At 39.7% G+C, this 17,859-nt stretch overlaps 1 protein-coding gene across 8 annotated transcripts in view; it reads left to right on the top strand.

The window, feature by feature from the left end:
• LOC130284387 (bile salt export pump-like) overlaps positions 1-17,859 on the top strand; it is a 93,583-nt gene that overhangs the window by 55,686 nt on the left and 20,038 nt on the right. For all 8 annotated transcript variants that reach the window (XM_056534683.1, XM_056534690.1, XM_056534688.1 and 5 more), the window contains 7 exons: positions 208-378; positions 3,544-3,745; positions 9,817-9,898; positions 12,611-12,734; positions 12,872-13,036; positions 15,339-15,443; positions 15,521-15,682. In XM_056534683.1, coding sequence (XP_056390658.1) covers positions 208-378; positions 3,544-3,745; positions 9,817-9,898; positions 12,611-12,734; positions 12,872-13,036; positions 15,339-15,443; positions 15,521-15,682 — 1,011 coding nt within the window. The remainder of the gene's footprint in view (positions 1-207; positions 379-3,543; positions 3,746-9,816; positions 9,899-12,610; positions 12,735-12,871; positions 13,037-15,338; positions 15,444-15,520; positions 15,683-17,859) is intronic.

Genomic DNA, 17,859 nt, shown 5'->3' with positions numbered 1-17,859 from the left:
GAGTTGGGTTCACATGTTGTAGCCAATGACCACATAACATAGAATAGATCTGGGATAGACAGATAGATAGTAAGACAGCTATTATACAGCTATTTTTGTTTTAGAATGTTAGAGGGTATACAGCTGAACATATATACTGTATTCATCTAATCCGGTGATCATGAAAGCGTCCTCATGGTAATAACACATATCTATTTATATTTTTAGACATTTGACACGTTGGTTGGAGAAGGTGGAGGACAGATGAGTGGAGGACAGAAGCAGAGAATTGCCATTGCACGGGCCCTTGTCAGAAACCCCAGAATCCTCCTCCTTGATATGGCCACATCTGCTCTGGATAATGAGAGTGAAGCTATCGTCCAAGAGGCCTTAGATAAGGTAAAGCTGTGCTAAAAGTTCCATGTGACAACTCAGCAAGGCCATATGTTCTGTACTACTGAGGAAGGGTATTGTTAGGTAACAAGGGTCGGGGAATCAGCACATAGGTCATGAAAAGACATTCAAGAGGCAATGATCATAAGCCCCTCTGTCCTGGGTGGCAAATCCTGGCATCATAAGGCAGAACCTAGTGGTCTCACCATGGGGATGTCTCTATTCCCAGGGCATCCAACTTTTTGGCTGTGGGTCCAATATGGCCTGCCGAACATAGAGGGGCAGCCCACAAGAGATCTCCATCGGTAACTGCACCACCGATTCACTGATAAAAGAGCCGCAGAGCATCTCAGCACTGGCAGCATGATGGTGTAGCTCTGCCCACCTGCATAGCATGACCACAGTCATAGGACCGTGTTACTGATAAAGAAGGCTATGTATGATGTGACGGCACATGCATGACCCTGCCCTGCACAGCGCTCCCAAGTGGCTGAGGCAGGCTGAGTGTACACTGAGTGTGTCCGCCGAGTCCTCAAGTTTATTTTTATTTGATTATAGTGAGTGCTTTAAGCCTCCAATGATCATATTTTTCTTTTAAGTCAACGCCTCAACAAATATATATATATATATATATATATATATATATATATATATATATACACTGTAAATATTCTCCATTTACTATTTAACATAGTTTTGGGATATTATACTTTATATTTTAAAGTGAGTGCCCCAAAGACGATATACTTTTACCATGCAAGTAGATCCAAGCAAACAAACAATGGCATGTTATGTATAACCAATTAGGTAAGGGATATCTAAATATTTATTTTCCACTCCTAGTAAATACTTATAGCATTCTAAAAAAATTTTTAATATGCGTTACATTGCTGTGGAGCTCTGCTGCGGAGCATTTTAAACACATTTTAATACGCATATTATAGCAGCTAAAAGACCATATTTTTGCTCAGTAAAAAAACAATTAGTACGGCCCATGCACACAATGATTTCAGATAAAGTGGCCCATTACAGAAAATAACTGGGCCTCTGCTATCTGTTGTGTTTGCCACTGAATCACTGATATTTGCAAAAAAAATAAAAAATAAATTATAATTGCTAAATACTTGCATCTTTATCCTATTAAGTATCATAAAATGTTCTTCATCCAGTAAAGATCAAATATCATTGCAAAAATTCTAATTACAAATTAACATATGAACAATGTTTAAATGCAAATATAGGGGGCGCTGAAGTGTTAGAATCCAGTAAATGTTACTAATATTACTTTTATTTACATTGAGCCTTGAATTGTAATGTTTCTATATTGGTAAAAGGTAAATGTATGCTTATAATGTCAATGAGGGGCATTTACTAATCTTTTACTATGTAGTCTGGTTTTTACCCTGTTTTTTTCTACTTCATTTTTGACTATGTGCGACAAATTTACTAAATTGTTGCACGGTGTTAATATATTTGGCACACATAGGCAAAAGTGGGAAATTTACTTCATATAGTAGAAAAAATAGTCTGTTCCTTTTTCCTGCTGTCTGAATAGGTTTGGCTGCTAGGTTTCCTTCTAGCTTTTTCACCACATCTAAATAATTCAGTAACTAAATTGTAGTCATGGCTCAGAATAGTGGTAAACGGCGTTTAGGGTGTGTGTTTATTACATTTTTTTTAACTTAATTATTACCCCGGTACCCAACGCCACAGGGGTGTCGGGAAGAGCCGGTACCAACAGACCCGGAGCGTCAAAAATTGCGCTCCTGGGCCTAGGCGGTAACAGGCTGGCGTTATTTAGGCTGGGGAGGGCCAGTAACAATGGTCCTCGCCCACCCTGGTAACGTCAGGCTGTTACTGTTTGGTTGGTATTTGGCTGAGAATAAAAATAGGGGTGACCCTACGTGTTTTTAAAAAATATTTAATTATTTATAAAAAAAAAAAAAAACACATAGGGTCCCCCCTATTTTCATTCTCAGCCAAATACCAACCAAACAGTAACAACCTGACGTTACCAGGGTGGGCGAGGACCATTGTTACTGGCTCTCCCCAGCCTACATAACGCCAGCCTGTTACTGCCTAGGCCCAGGAGCGCAATTTTTGACGCTCCAGGCCTGTTGGTACAGGCTCTTCCCGGTATTAATAGGGGGTTAGCGCTAGCTGTTTTTGTGGCTAACTCTAAGCCCAGCTTAGTTATGGACTCCGTCTATAAGACAGCTTCCACTACTAAGCCTGTCTAGTAAAGTAAGGAAAAAACACAACAGGTTTTAAAAACATTTTATTACAAAAAACACTCCCCCACAAGCCCTCATTAACCATTTTATTAAAATCAAACAAAGAAAAACACTGGTCATCGAAGTAGTCCACCGAATCCAAAGGAGTCCACAGGATACACGGATCTGAAATGAGAAGAAAAAAAAAATGAGTTAGTACATTTATTATCACCTGCTCACACATCTCACGCCCCGCACGACTACAACTGCCAGCATGCCCTTACAGTAAGGATATGCTGGGAGTTGTAGTTGTGTGGTGCAGGAGATGTGTGGGCAAGTGACAAGCTTGTCCCCTGCCCCCAGCTGCAGGACTACAACTCCCAGCATGCCCTTACAGTAAGGTGGGGCGGAGGCCGGGCACAGTGTTTCCCAACCTGGGAGTTGTAGTTTTGCAACATCTGTAGGCACCCTGGTTGGGAAACACTGTTTTAGGCCAGTGTTTCCCAACCAGGGTGCCTCCAGATGTTGCAAAACTACAACTCCCAGCATGCCTGGACAGCCAAAGGCTACAACTCCCAGCATGCCTGGACAGCCGGTCCCCTTCAGCAACAGCTGAAGGACTACAGTTTACAGACCACAAACCAGTGGTCTGCAAACTGTGGCCCTCCAGCTGTAGCAAAACTACAACACTCAGCATGCCCTGACAGCCAAAGCTTTTACAGTGACATTACAGTGCAGCCGCCCGGGCTCCTCATACTGCCTCCCCGCTACCTTCAATTATGGGGACACTGATATCCCCCCTCCCCTTGTCTCCCGCCCGCGCCGCTCAGCTCCCGCTGCTACAAGACTACAACTCCCAGCGTGTCCTCACTGTAAACCCCTTAGTAAATGCCCCTCAATATTCAAGTTTAATGTGTTAAGTTCTACAGCAGATATAACGCAAACATTTTGTGTCCAGGTTCGTTTCGGCCGCACGACCATCTCCATTGCTCATCGGCTGTCCACTATCAAAAATGCAGATGTCATCATTGGATTTGAGCATGGCCGGGCTGTGGAGAGAGGAACCCACGATGAACTGCTGGAGAGAAAAGGAGTGTATTTTACTTTAGTCACCTTACAGAGTCAAGGAGATAAAGCTCTGACTGAAATGGAGAAAGGAAGTATGTGATACTATGTTATAAGTATGTGATACTATGTTATAAGTATGTGAGATAAGGTAAACTCCCCAGTACAGGTCACCTGTCTAACCCAGGAAGAAGTACAGTGCCGCCTACAAAAAATCAAAATAGACAAATCACCAGGTCCAGATGGCATTCACCCCCGTGTTCTAAAGAAATTAAGTAATGTAATAGACAGACCCCTATTTTTTATATTCAGGGACTCTATAGTAACAGGGACTGTTTTCCAGGACTGGCGCATGGCAAATGTGGTGACAATATTTAAAAAGGGGACAAAAGGTGACCCCGGGAATTATAGACCTGTTAGTTTAAAATCCATCGTTTGTAAATTGTTTGAGGGTTTTCTAAGAGATGCTATTTTGGAATATCTTGATACAAATAAATGTATGACTCCATATCAGCATGGATTTATGAGGGATCGGTCCTGTCAAACTAACCTGATCAGCTTTTATGAGGAGATGAGCTCCAGACTGGACCATGGGGAATCGCTTGATGTCGTATATCTGGATTTTTCCAAAGCATTTGATACGGTTCCACATACACGGTTGGTGCATAAAATGAGAGGGATTGGGCTGGGGGAGAATGTGTGTAAGTGGGTAAGTAACTGGCTCAGTGATGGGAAACAGAGGGTGGTTATTAATGGTACTTATTCTGATTGGGTGACTGTTACTAGTGGGGTACCACAGGGGTCCGTCTTGAGTCCTGTCTTATTTAATATATTCATTAATAACCTTGTAGAAGGGTTGAATAGTAAAGTAGCAATCTTTGCAGATGATACTAAACTCTGTAAAGCGGTTAGCACAATAGAGGACAGTGCACTGTTACAAATGGATCTGGATAGGTTGGAGGTTTGGGCTGGGAAGTGGCAGATGAGGTTCAACACTGATAAATGTAAGGTAATGCACATGGGGAGGAAAAATCCGGGCTGAGATTATGTATTAAATGGGAGCACACTTGGGATGACTGACATGGAAAAGGACTTAGGAGTCTTACATAATAATAAATTTAGCTGTATTGACCAATGTCGGGCAGCTGCTGCCAAGGCAAATTAAATCATGGGGTGCATCAATAGGGGCATAGATGCCCACGACAAGGAAATAATTCTACCGCTGTACAAATCACTAGTCAGACCCCACATAGAATACTGTGTACAGTACTGGTCAGACCACACATAGAATACTGTGTAAAGTACTGGGCACCAGTGTACAAGAAAGATATAGTGGAGCTGGAGAGGGTTCAAAGACGGGCAACCAGAGTAATACGGGGAATGGGAGGACTACAGTGCCCAGAAAGATTATCAGAATTAGGGTTATTTAGTTTAGAAAAAAGAAGGCTTAGGGGCGACCTAATAACTATGTATAAATATATCAGGGGACAGTACAGAGATCTCTCCTGTGATCTATTTATACCCAGGACTGTATCTATAACAAGGGGGTATCCTCTACAATTAGAGGAAAGAAGGTTTCTACACCAGCACAGACGAGGGTTCTTTACTGTAAGAGCACTGAGACTGTTGAATTATCTGCCCTGAGGAGGTGGTCATGGTGAACTCTGTAAAGTATTTAAAAGGGGTCTGGGGGCATTTTTGGAGAATAATAATATTACAGGTTATGTATACTAGATTTATAGGGACAGAACGTTGATCCCGAGATTTATTCTGATGCCATATTGGAGTCGGGAAGGAATTTTTACCTCTAGTATGAGGCTTTTTTGCCTTCCTCTGGATCAACTCAGTAGGTACTCATTAGGGTTATAAGTTGAACTTGATGGACTCTGGTCTTTTTTCAACCTCATGAACTATGTTACTATACTGTGTTATAAGTATGTGATACTTTGTTATAAGTATATAATACTGTGTTCTAAGTATGTTTTACTATGTTATAAGTATGTGATACTATGTTATTACTATGTTATATTATGTTATCAGTATGTGATACTATGTATGTGATACTGTGTTATAAGTATGTGATACTTTGTTATAAGTATGTGATACTATGTTATAAGTATGTGATACTATGTTATAAGTATGTGATACTGTGTTATCAGTAGGTGATACTGTGTTATCAGTATGTTTTACTATGTTATAAGTATGTGATACTGTTATAAGTATGTTATACTATGTTATAAGTATGTTATACTATGTTATAAGTATGTGATAGTGTTATAAGTATGTTATACTATGTTATAAGTATGTTATACTATGTTATAAGTATGTGATAGTGTTATAAGTATGTGATACTGTGTTATAAGTATGTGATACTGTTATAAGTATGTGATACTGTGTTATAAGTTTGTGATACTGTGTTATAAGTATGTGATACTGTGTTATAAGTATGTGATACTGTTATTAGTATGTTATACTGTGTTATAAGTATGTTATACTGTGTTATAAGTATGTGATACTGTGTTATAAGTATGTTATACTGTTATAAGTATGTGATACTGTGTTATAAGTATGTGATACTGTGTTATAAGTATGCGATACTGTTATTAGTATGTTATACTGTGTTATAAGTATGTTATACTGTGTTATAAGTATGTGATACTGTGTTATAAGTATGTTATACTATGTTATAAGTATGTGATACTGTGTTATAAGTATGTGATACTGTGTTATAAGTATGTTATACTGTGTTATAAGTATGTGATACTATGTTATATGTATGTTATACTGTGTTATAAGTATGTGATACTGTGTTATAAGTATGTGATACTGTGTTATAAGTATGTGATACTATGTTATATGTATGTTATATTGTGTTATAAGTATGTGATACTGTGTTATAAGTATGTGATACTGTGTTATAAGTATGTGATACTATGTTATAAGTATGTGATATTATGTTATATTTATGTTATACTGTTTTATAAGTATGTGATACTGTGTTATAAGTATGTTATACTGTGTTATAAGTATGTGATACTATGTTATATGTATGTTATACTGTGTTATAAGTATGTGATACTATGTTATATGTATGTTATACTGTGTTATAAGTATGTTATACTGTGTTATAAGTATGTGATACTGTGTTATAAGTATGTGATACTGTTATAAGTATGTGATACTGTGTTATAAGTATGTGATACTGTGTTATAAGTATGTGATACTGTTATTAGTATGCTATACTGTGTTATAAGTATGTGATACTGTGTTATAAGTATGTTATACTATGTTATAAGTATGTGATACTGTGTTATAAGTATGTGATACTGTGTTATAAGTATGTGATACTATGTTATATGTATGTTATACTGTGTTATAAGTATGTGATACTGTGTTATAAGTATGTGATACTGTGTTATAAGTATGTGATACTATGTTATATGTATGTTATACTGTGTTATAAGTATGTGATACTGTGTTATAAGTATGTTATACTGTGTTATAAGTATGTGATACTATGTTATATGTATGTTATACTGTGTTATAAGTATGTTATACTGTGTTATAAGTATGTGATACTGTGTTATAAGTATGTGATACTATGTTATATGTATGTTATACTGTGTTATAAGTATGTGATACTGTGTTATAAGTATGTGATACTGTGCTATAAGTATGTGATACTGTTATTAGTATGTTATACTGTGTTATAAGTATGTTATACTATGTTATAAGTATGTGATACTGTGTTATAAGTATGTGATACTGTGTTATAAGTATGTGATACTGTGTTATAAGTATGTGATACTACGTTATAAGTATGTGATACTATGTTATATGTATGTTATACTGTGTTATAAGTATGTGATACTGTATTATAAGTATGTGATACTGTGTTATAAGTATGTGATACTGTGTTATAAGTATGTGATACTATGTTATATGTATGTTATACTGTGTTATAAGTATGTGATACTGTGTTATAAGTATGTTATACTGTGTTATAAGTATGTTATACTGTGTTATAAGTATGTGATACTATGTTATAAGTATGTGATACTATGTTATATGTATGTTATACTGTGTTATAAGTATGTGATACTATGTTATAAGTATGTGATACTGTGTTATAAGTATGTGATACTATGTTATAAGTATGTGATACTGTGTTATAAGTATGTGATACTGTATTATAAGTATGTGATACTGTGTTATAAGTATGTGATACTGTGTTATAAGTATGTTATACTGTGTTATAAGTATGTGATACTGTGTTATAAGTATGTGATACTATGTTATAAGTATGTGATACTGTGTTATAAGTATGTGATACTGTATTATAAGTATGTGATACTGTGTTATAAGTATGTGATACTATGTTATAAGTATGTTATACTGTGTTATAAGTATGTGATACTGTGTTATAAGTATGTTATACTGTGTTATAAGTATGTGATACTGTGTTATAAGTATGTGATACTGTGTTATAAGTATGTTATACTTTGTTATAAGTATGTTATACTGTGTTATAAGTATGTGATACTGTGTTATAAGTATGTGATACTGTGTTATAAGTATGTGATACTGTATTATAAGTATGTGATACTGTGTTATAAGTATGTGATACTGTGTTATAAGTATGTGATACTGTGTTATAAGTATGTTATACTGTGTTATAAGTATGTGATACTGTGTTATAAGTATGTTATACTATGTTATAAGTATGTGATACTATGTTATAAGTATGTGATACTGTGTTATAAGTATGTGATACTATGTTATAAGTATGTGATACTATGTTATAAGTATGTGATACTGTGTTATAAGTATGTGATACTATGTTATAAGTATGTGATACTGTGTTATAAGTATGTGATACTGTATTATAAGTATGTGATACTGTGTTATAAGTATGTGATACTGTGTTATAAGTATGTTATACTTTGTTATAAGTATGTGATACTGTGTTATAAGTATGTGATACTATGTTATAAGTATGTGATACTATGTTATAAGTATGTGATACTGTGTTATAAGTATGTGATACTATGTTATAAGTATGTGATACTATGTTATAAGTATGTGATACTGTGTTATAAGTATGTGATACTATGTTATAAGTATGTGATACTGTGTTATAAGTATGTGATACTGTATTATAAGTATGTGATACTGTGTTATAAGTATGTGATACTGTGTTATAAGTATGTTATACTTTGTTATAAGTATGTGATACTGTGTTATAAGTATGTGATACTGTGTTAAAAGTATGTGATACTATGTTATAAGTATGTGATACTTTATTTTGTCCCTCTGATAAGAACATTAGAGGCAGAATTGCACGCTGCAGGCTGAGAGTTGTAGTTGTGCGACATCTGGAAGCACCCTGGTTGGGAAACACTGCCCTAGAAAAAGGGCACAGAACTCCTGGAGACTTATGGATGTGTATTTTATCTCTTAATTCATTAACTAATTGATTTTATTTTTGAATTTCTGAATGTAACGCCAACATTTCTTAATCTATTTGATATCTATCTATCTCATATCTGTCTATCTCATATCTATCTCATATCTATCTATCTATATATCTCATATCTATCTATCTATCTATCTATCTCATATCTATCTATCTATCTCATATCTATCTATCTATCTATCTATCTCATATCTATCTATCTATTTATCTCATATCTATTTATCTCATATCTATCTCATATCTATCTATCTATCTATCTATCTCATATCTATCTATCTATCTATCTATCTATCTCATATCTATCTCTCTCATATCTATCTCATATCTATCTATCTATCTATCTATCTCATATCTATCTATCTCATATCTGTCTATCTATATCTCTATTATATCTATCTACTGTATCTATCTCTTCTATCTTTCGATCTACCTACCCACCTATCTATACATTCATCGGTCAATCTAATAGCTATAGTACAACTGTACTTTTGTGAACGTGTAACCTATTCCATTGCAGGTTCATACATATATATATATATATATATATATATATATATATATATATATATATATACAGAGAGAGAGAGAGAGAGAGAGAGAGAGAGAAAGTAAAATACATAATGCAACTTTTCTCTATAGTCTTTTCACCTAAAAATGTCTACCTTTCATTTTTTATTTAACTTTTTCCAGATACAGAAGGCAAACAATTTGAGGAGCCCAAACTAGAGAAGGTTCAGTCCTTCAAGCGAGGCAGCTATCAGTCCAGCTTACGGTAGGCTTGTAAAGTTCACATACTACTAGGAAATGAAATAATGGTGGATACATGTAATTATATGAGGGGAGCTGTAATAATGTGGGGACGGACACAAAATGCATCTTTACCTCATTCTATGAATGTCATTTTTCTTCTGTGAATAACTGTACACTGAAGTCTGACACCTGATAACTCTGCTAGAACTTTGAAGAAAAAGAAGAATTGTTTCAGGTTTCCATATAGAGAAAGGTCATATAAAATAGGTATAATTATACATACAATACACATACTATGTCACTGACTAGTCAAAATGATGCAAGATCTAAATAATAATACTACATTTTCAGACTTATGGGGAAAAATAGAACTGTTTAAGTCTTTTATTTATCTTTAAGAAACCAATAGAATAATAAACAGTTTTACTAAAATATCTAAAAATCATATCAGAAAATTACAAAACAAGTTAAAAAAAATGATATAGCTTCAAAGCATAAAAAACATCTCTATATATGTTGAACTCTATGTATGTATGTATGTATGTATGTATGTATGTATGTTCCAGCATAACATCCAAATAGCTGGAGATATTTCTATGAAACTTGGTACATATGTTACCTAAATGTTAACCCTTAGACGAGAGTGGGGGGTTTCCTCTGAATAGGGGCGTAGCTATAGAGGTAGCAGTCGCACCGGAGCCCTGGTGCCTAAGGGTAGCCCAAAACACATTTCCCCCTTAAGAAACCAGTATTATAATGGGCATATAGGGCCCTGTTGCAGATTTTGCATCGGGCCCAGAAGCTACAAGCTACACCTCTGCCTCTGAAGTCTCATACAAGTCTATGGTACTTCTGATACATCTCCCGTTCACGGGATATGAGGTCTTGATATGAGGATGTGATATGAAGTCGGGATATGAGGTCAGGATATAAAGATGGGATAGGAGTTCGGGATAAGAGGTTGAGATATGTGGTCGAGATGTACAGTGGGGCTAAAAAGTATTTAGCCAGCCACCAATTGTGCAAGTTCTCCCACTTAAAGGGGTACTCCGCCCCTAGACATCTTATCCCCTATCCAAAGGATAGGGGATAAGATGTCAGATAGCGGGGGTCCAGCCACTGGGGACCCCCGGGTTCTCGGCTGCAGCACCCACCTGTTGCTGCTTCCGGAAACGCTGGAGGCTTTGGCTCCCGACCACGGTGCCGGGAGATCCTGACATCACGACTCCGCCCCGTGTGACGTCATGCCCCACCCCTCAATTACATCACGACTCACGCCCCCTCCCATAGACTTGCATTTAGGGGGCGGGGCGTGACGTCACACAAGGGCTGAGTCATGACGTCACAATGTCCCGTCACCGTGGTCGTGAGGCGTTAGGATGAGAGCCTCCAGTGCTGCCGGAAGCCGCAAGAGGTGGGTGCTGCAGCCGAGATCCCGGGGGTCCCCAGCGGCAGGACCCCCGCTATCTGACATCTTATCCCCTATCCTTTCGATAGGGGATAAGATGTCTAGGGGCGGAGTACCCCTTTAAACAAAAATTAGAGATACCTGTAATTTTCATCATAGGTATACCTCAACTATGAGAGACATAATGAGAAAAAGAAAATCCATAAAATCACATTGTCTGATTTTTAAAGAAATTATTATTTAACAAAGGCTTCCATCAGTAACACACTACTCCGCCAGGGACTCAAATCATGCAGTGTCAGACGTGTCCCCCTGCTTACGCCAGTACATGTCCGGGCCCATCTGAAGTTTGCTAGAGAGCATTTGGTTGATCCAGAAGAGTATTGGGAGAATGTCACATGGTCAGATGAAACCAAAGTAGAACTTTTTGGTAAAAACTCAACTCGTTATGTTTGGAGGAGAAAGAATGCTGAGTTGCATCCAAAGAACACCATTCCTACTGTAAAGCAAGGGGGTGGGAACATCATGCTTTGGGGCTGTTTTTCTGCCAAGGGACCAGGATGACTGATCCGTGTAAAGGAAAGAATGAATGGGGCCATGTATCGTGAGATTTTGAGTGAAAACCTCCTTCCATCAGCAAGGGCATTGAAGATGAAATGTGGCTGGGCCCTTCAGCATAACAATGATCCCAAACACACTGCCCGGGCAATGAAGAATTGGCCTTGTAAGAAGCATTTCAAGGTCCTGGAGTGGCCTAGCCAGTCTCCAGATCTCAACCCCATAGAAAACCTTTGGAGAGAGTTGAAAGTCCATGTTGCCCAGCGACAGCCCCAAAACATCACTGCTCTAGAGGAGATCTGCATGGAGGAATGGGCCAAAATACCAGCAACAGTGTGTGAAAACCTTGTGAAGACTTAAAGAAACATATGACCTCTGTCATTGCCAACAAAGGGTATATAACAAAGTATTGAGATTAACTTTTGTTATTGACCAAATACTTATTTTCCACCATTATTTACAAATAAATTCTTGAAAAATTAAGACTGTGATTTTATGGATTTTTTTTCTCATTATGTCTCTTATAGTTGAGGTATACCTATGATGGAAATTACAGGCCTCTCTCATCTTTTTAAGCGGGAGAACCTGCACAATTGGTTTAAAACTACCACTTTCAGCATTCCCGGACAGTCAAAGGTTGTCTGGGCGTGCTGAAAGTTGTAGTTTTGCAACAGCTGGAGGCACCCTGGTTCAGAAACACTATATGGTTTTGATGAGATCTTTAAAGTGAAGCTGTAGACTAAATATACATACCCCTATATGTTCCAGCGCTTCTATTCGTCAACGCTCAAGATCCCAGCTATCAAACATAGTCCCTGACACTCCATTTTTGACAGTACCAGATACATCTGAGGCTTTACAACATTATGAGGAGAAAAGCAAAGCTAAGAAGGTAAGTAGTCCGGGCACGCTGGGAGTTGTAGTTTAGCAAAACACAATAGTTTTGAAAACACTGTTTTAGGGAGCAGAAATTGCCCAAAGCACACCACACAAATACAATATAATAAAATGTTCTGTACTTTGTCCCAGGATATTCTTATTGATGATGATGATAAAGTAGAGCCGGCTCCGGTTGCCCGAATCCTGAAATACAATGCCCCAGAGTGGCCGTACATGTTATTTGGTTCATTTGGAGCTGCAGTCAATGGCGCTGTCAATCCTCTCTATGCCTTGCTCTTCAGTCAGATTCTTGGGGTAAGACATTTCTTTCTTGACTATCGTTCAAAATCTTTTCTTTTACATGTTTTATACTTTGTGATGTAACAAACACATATGAAACCATCTTCCTGCTAACAGCAAACAGCACATAATAGCTTGGTGTTGGCTTATCATTAACTGCAGCCACCAACAAGAGGAACTCTCCATATGGATTTAACCCCTCCTGTAGTTGTATAGTTTTTTCTAGTCTGACCACAGTGCTCTCTGCTGACACATCTGTCTGTATTAGTATTAACCCCATAAGTATTCACCCCCCCAATAAGTATTTATCCCCATAAGTATTTATCCTCATGAAGTATTCACTCCCAATAAGTATTTACTCCCAATAAGTATTAACCCCCATAAGTATTGACCCCCCCATAAGTATCTACTCCTGATATAAGTACCACCCTAATAAGTATTCTCCTCCATACGTATTTACCCCCCCCCCCACACACACACACACTTATAAGGCCCCAATAAGACATTCACGCCAAATTAATATTCAAAATAAATTAATGAATGAAACCTGTGAAATATGTATTGCATATGTATTGACCAACCCCTACCCCATGTATTGATCCCACCATATACCGTATTTTCTGGCGTATAAGACAACCCCCAACTTTTACAGTTAAAATATAGAGTTTGGGATATACTCACCGTATAAGACTACCCCTCTACCGCGATGTACGGTACCTTACCAGTGATTGGCTGGTTGTTGTATACAAAGCCTGCTTGGATTGGTCAGCTCTCCCTGTCTGCCCAGCCCTCCCTGTCTCCAAGACTATCAGAGCGGTATATGCCTCTTTCACCCGTCTGGCCCGTCCTTGTATCCTATTACCGTACCTCAATCTCTGACTCTCTGATCTCGCAAATGCACACCAGCGCCGCCTGTCAGATTTTGCACATGTGCACCTGCGCCTCCTCAGATCTCGCACATGCGCACCGCTTCACTGCAGTCCTCAGGAGGGAGATCTGAGAGGCAGAGAAAGAGGTACGGTAATAGGATATATACAAGGGCCGCCGGACGGTTGAAAGATGCGTGTTTTTCTGGGCACAGCGTGGCTCTCTCCCTATCCATACCCCGGGTGCCTCGCTCTATCTCTATCCATACGCCGGGCATCCTGGCCGACTGCAGCACCCGCCCTATAAGATGACACCCGACGTATAAGATGACCCCAGACTTATGAGAACATTTTCCTGGGTTAAAGAATGTTATATGGAGTCTTATATGCCAGAAAATACTGTATATTCTGCCACCATACTTAATTAGACAAATTACCCTGTGTGGCAGAATTGCTCCTAGAGTGGAGAAAAAAAAGGCTTTTCTCCTGTTAAGGTTCGATCTAAAGCCCAAAAACAGGAGCTGGATGGTGTAGGGAAGAGAAGATTCCACTCTAACTACTACTCACTCCTGCTAGAAATTGGTTAGGCTTCTTAGAAGCGCTACAATTCCTATTCAGAGACATAGCTTGGAACTCCTGAGCCCCAATACATAATCTGGAACAGGCCCCCACCCCCAGGAGGTACCTCATGCTCTTAGGGGGTATATCAGTGCCAAAATGAATACTTGCACCTATACAGAAATGTAAGGAAAGCAATATGGAGCACTCACCAGATAAGAATCTTTATTTAGGTAAAGTCCAAGCAGATAAAAGTACTGATCAGTGGGAAGTGGAGGCAGTAGCGTGCTCTTTAATCTACTTGGACTATACCGAAATAAAGATTCTACTATCAAGCTTACCTGGTGAGTGCTCCATTTTCTTTCCTTTCATTTTTGATATGTTCAGCATCTGTGTTCCACGTGCAGCACCACCGTAGCTAACAATCAACTCTCTGCTATATACTCCTCAATATCCATGCATGGGATTTGTACTTGTCTGGGCCAGTGCCAGGTTCTGGTTTGCTTCCTTATCTTATGAATCCCTGCACCATTGGCTCCCTCCCCTGCCTCTCCTATCAGTTATTTGAGAGCTACAGAGCCCATTTTTGGGACCACCAGAGCTGTCAATCATAGCGTAGAAGAGGAGCCAAGGAAGCTTTCAATGCAGAGAGTTCAGGTACCTTAGCAGAAGAGCCACTATCCTTGTCAACTGGAACATTACACAAGATTTTTCTTAGTAATTTAAGTTGCATGACCGAGGCACCAGGTATTGTGAAACTTCTTTCCCTGACCTATGTAAATGGCTCAAAACTTCTGTCAGATTTCCTTTTAGTGCCCCCCCCCCCATCTTTACTGCTGACAAGCCAGCTTAGCTTTGTTTCCTATGTACTAACATTTTTATCTTTCCTGCAGACATTCTCCCTACAAGATGAGAACGAACAGAGAGATCAAATCAATGGCATCTGCGTCCTTTTTGTTCTTATCGGAGCTGTATCCTTTTTGACACAATTCTTACAGGTAGGTATTTTTAAGATTTTGGGATAAAAACCATGTTTGGACCAGTGAGCAACTGTTTTTTTTGTCTTTTTCATCAGGGATACACATTTGCAAAGTCAGGAGAGTTACTCACCAGAAGACTCCGTAAAATTGGATTCCACGCCATGTTGGGTCAGGAGGTTGGTTGGTTTGATGACCCAAGGAACAGTCCAGGAGCCTTGACCACAAGACTTGCAACAGATGCGTCACAAGTACAAGGTGTAAGTAAAGCATAGCACATTTTTAATCAGGCACTACAAGGTTAAAGGAGCACTGTGGCATATGAAAACTTACCCCTATCCTAAGGATAGGGCATATGTTTCAGATCACGGGAGGTCCAACCGCTGTGACCCCCCCGCGATCTCCCGTACGGGGCCCCAGCAGTTTGTAAAAAGGGGCCTTGTTCGACCACTGCACAAAGCGGTGCCTGACATGCTCCCTTATATGGCATAGCCGAGGCAATGCATTCAGCAATCTCTGGCTCTGCCATATAGCTGCATAGAGGGGCCATGTCTGCTTCGTGCCTTGGTCAACATGCGCTATTTGGCTGTACAGCCAGGGTCCCGTATGGGATAACGCAGGGAATTCCAGTGGTTGGCCCTCCCGTGATCTGAAACGTATCCCCTATCCTTAGAATAGGGGATACGTTTTTATATCCCGGAGTACTCCTTTAACAAACATTCATGCTGTCCAGGTATGCCGGCACTGCACAAACCTACGTCAGGTGCACCGTGATCGCACTACAATCCGTGCGGAGGATACTGCAACAAGCTAAAGCAACTGTCTCATCGCTAGTGGTGCTCAGTCCATAGAAGCACAGATAGGCATATATACTGCTCAAAAAAATAAGGGAGCACTTAAACAACACTTCTGTGAAATCATACTGTCCACAATTTCACATGCTGTTGTGCAAATGGGACTGACAACAGGTGGAAATTATAGGCAATTAGCAAGACACCCCCAATAAAGGAGTGGTTCTGCAGGTGGTGACCACCAACCACTTCTCAGTTCCTATGCTCCTGGCTGATGTTTTGGTCACTTTTGAATGCTGGCGGTGCCTTCACTCTAGTGGTAGCATAAGACAGAGTCTACAACCCACACAAGTGGCTCAGGTAATGCAGCTCATCTAGGATGGCACATCAATGCGAGAGGTTTGTCTGTCAGCGTAGTGTCCAGAGCATGGAGGCGCTACCAGGAGACAGGCCAGTACATCAGGAGACGCGGAGGAGTCCGTAGGAGGGCAACAACCCAGCAGCAGGACCACTACCTCCGCCTTTGTGCAAGGAGGAGCAGGAGGAGCACTGTCAGAGCCCTGCAAAATGACCTCCAGCAGGCCACAAATGTGCTGTGTCCACTCAAACGGTCAGAAACAGACTCCATGAGGGTGTGAGGGCCTGACTTCCACAGGTGGGGGTTGTGCTTACAGCCCAACACTGTGCAGGACGTTCTGGCATGCCAGAGAACACCAAGATTGGCAAGTTCGCCACTGGCGCCCTGTGCTCTTCACAGATGAAAGCAGGTTCACACTGAGCACATGTGACAGACGTGACAGAGTCTGGAGACGCCGTGGAAAACGTTCTGATGCCTGCAACATCCTTCAGCATGACCGGTTTGGCGGTGGGTCAGTAATGGTGCGGGTGGCATTTCTTTGGGGGGTCGCACTGCCCTCCATGTGCTTGCCAGAGGTAGCCTGACTGCCATTAGGTACCAAGATGAGATCCTCAGACTCCTTGAGAGACCATATGCTGGTGCGGTTGGCCCTTGGTTGCTCCTAATGCAAGAAAATGCTAGACCTCATGTGGCTGGAGTGTGTCAGTAGTTCCTGCTAGAGGAAGGCATTGATGCTATGGACTGGCCCGCCTGTTCCCCAGACCTGAATCCGATTGAGCACATCTGGGACATCATGTCTCGCTCCATCCACCAATGCCACGTTGCACCACAGACTTTCCAGGAGTTGCGTGATGCTTTAGTCCAGGTCTGCGAGGACATCCCTCAGGAAACCATCCGACACCTCATCAGGAGCATGCCCAGGCATTGAATGGAGGTCATACGGGCACGTGGAGGCCACACACACTACTGAGCCTCATTTTTACTTGTTTTAAGGACATTACATCAAAGTTGGATCAGCCTGTAATGTGGTTTTCCACTTTGATTTTGAGTGTGACTCAATATCCAGACCTCCATGGGTTGATAGATTTGATTTCCATTGATCATTTTTGTGTGATTTTGTTGTCAGCACATTCAACTATGTAAAGACGAAAGTATTTCATACGATTAGTTCATTCATTCAGATCTAGCATGTGTTATTTTAGTGTTCCCTTTATTTTTTTGAGCAGTGTACAAAGATAGACTTGAAAGATGGCACTCACAATAAAACGAGTACTTTATTCTTCAGTTG

Source organism: Hyla sarda, chromosome 8 (genome assembly GCF_029499605.1).
Source record: "Hyla sarda isolate aHylSar1 chromosome 8, aHylSar1.hap1, whole genome shotgun sequence".
In the NCBI taxonomy this organism is placed as follows: Eukaryota; Metazoa; Chordata; class Amphibia; order Anura; family Hylidae; genus Hyla; species Hyla sarda.
This window is presented reverse-complemented; position numbering and strand designations above follow the sequence as displayed.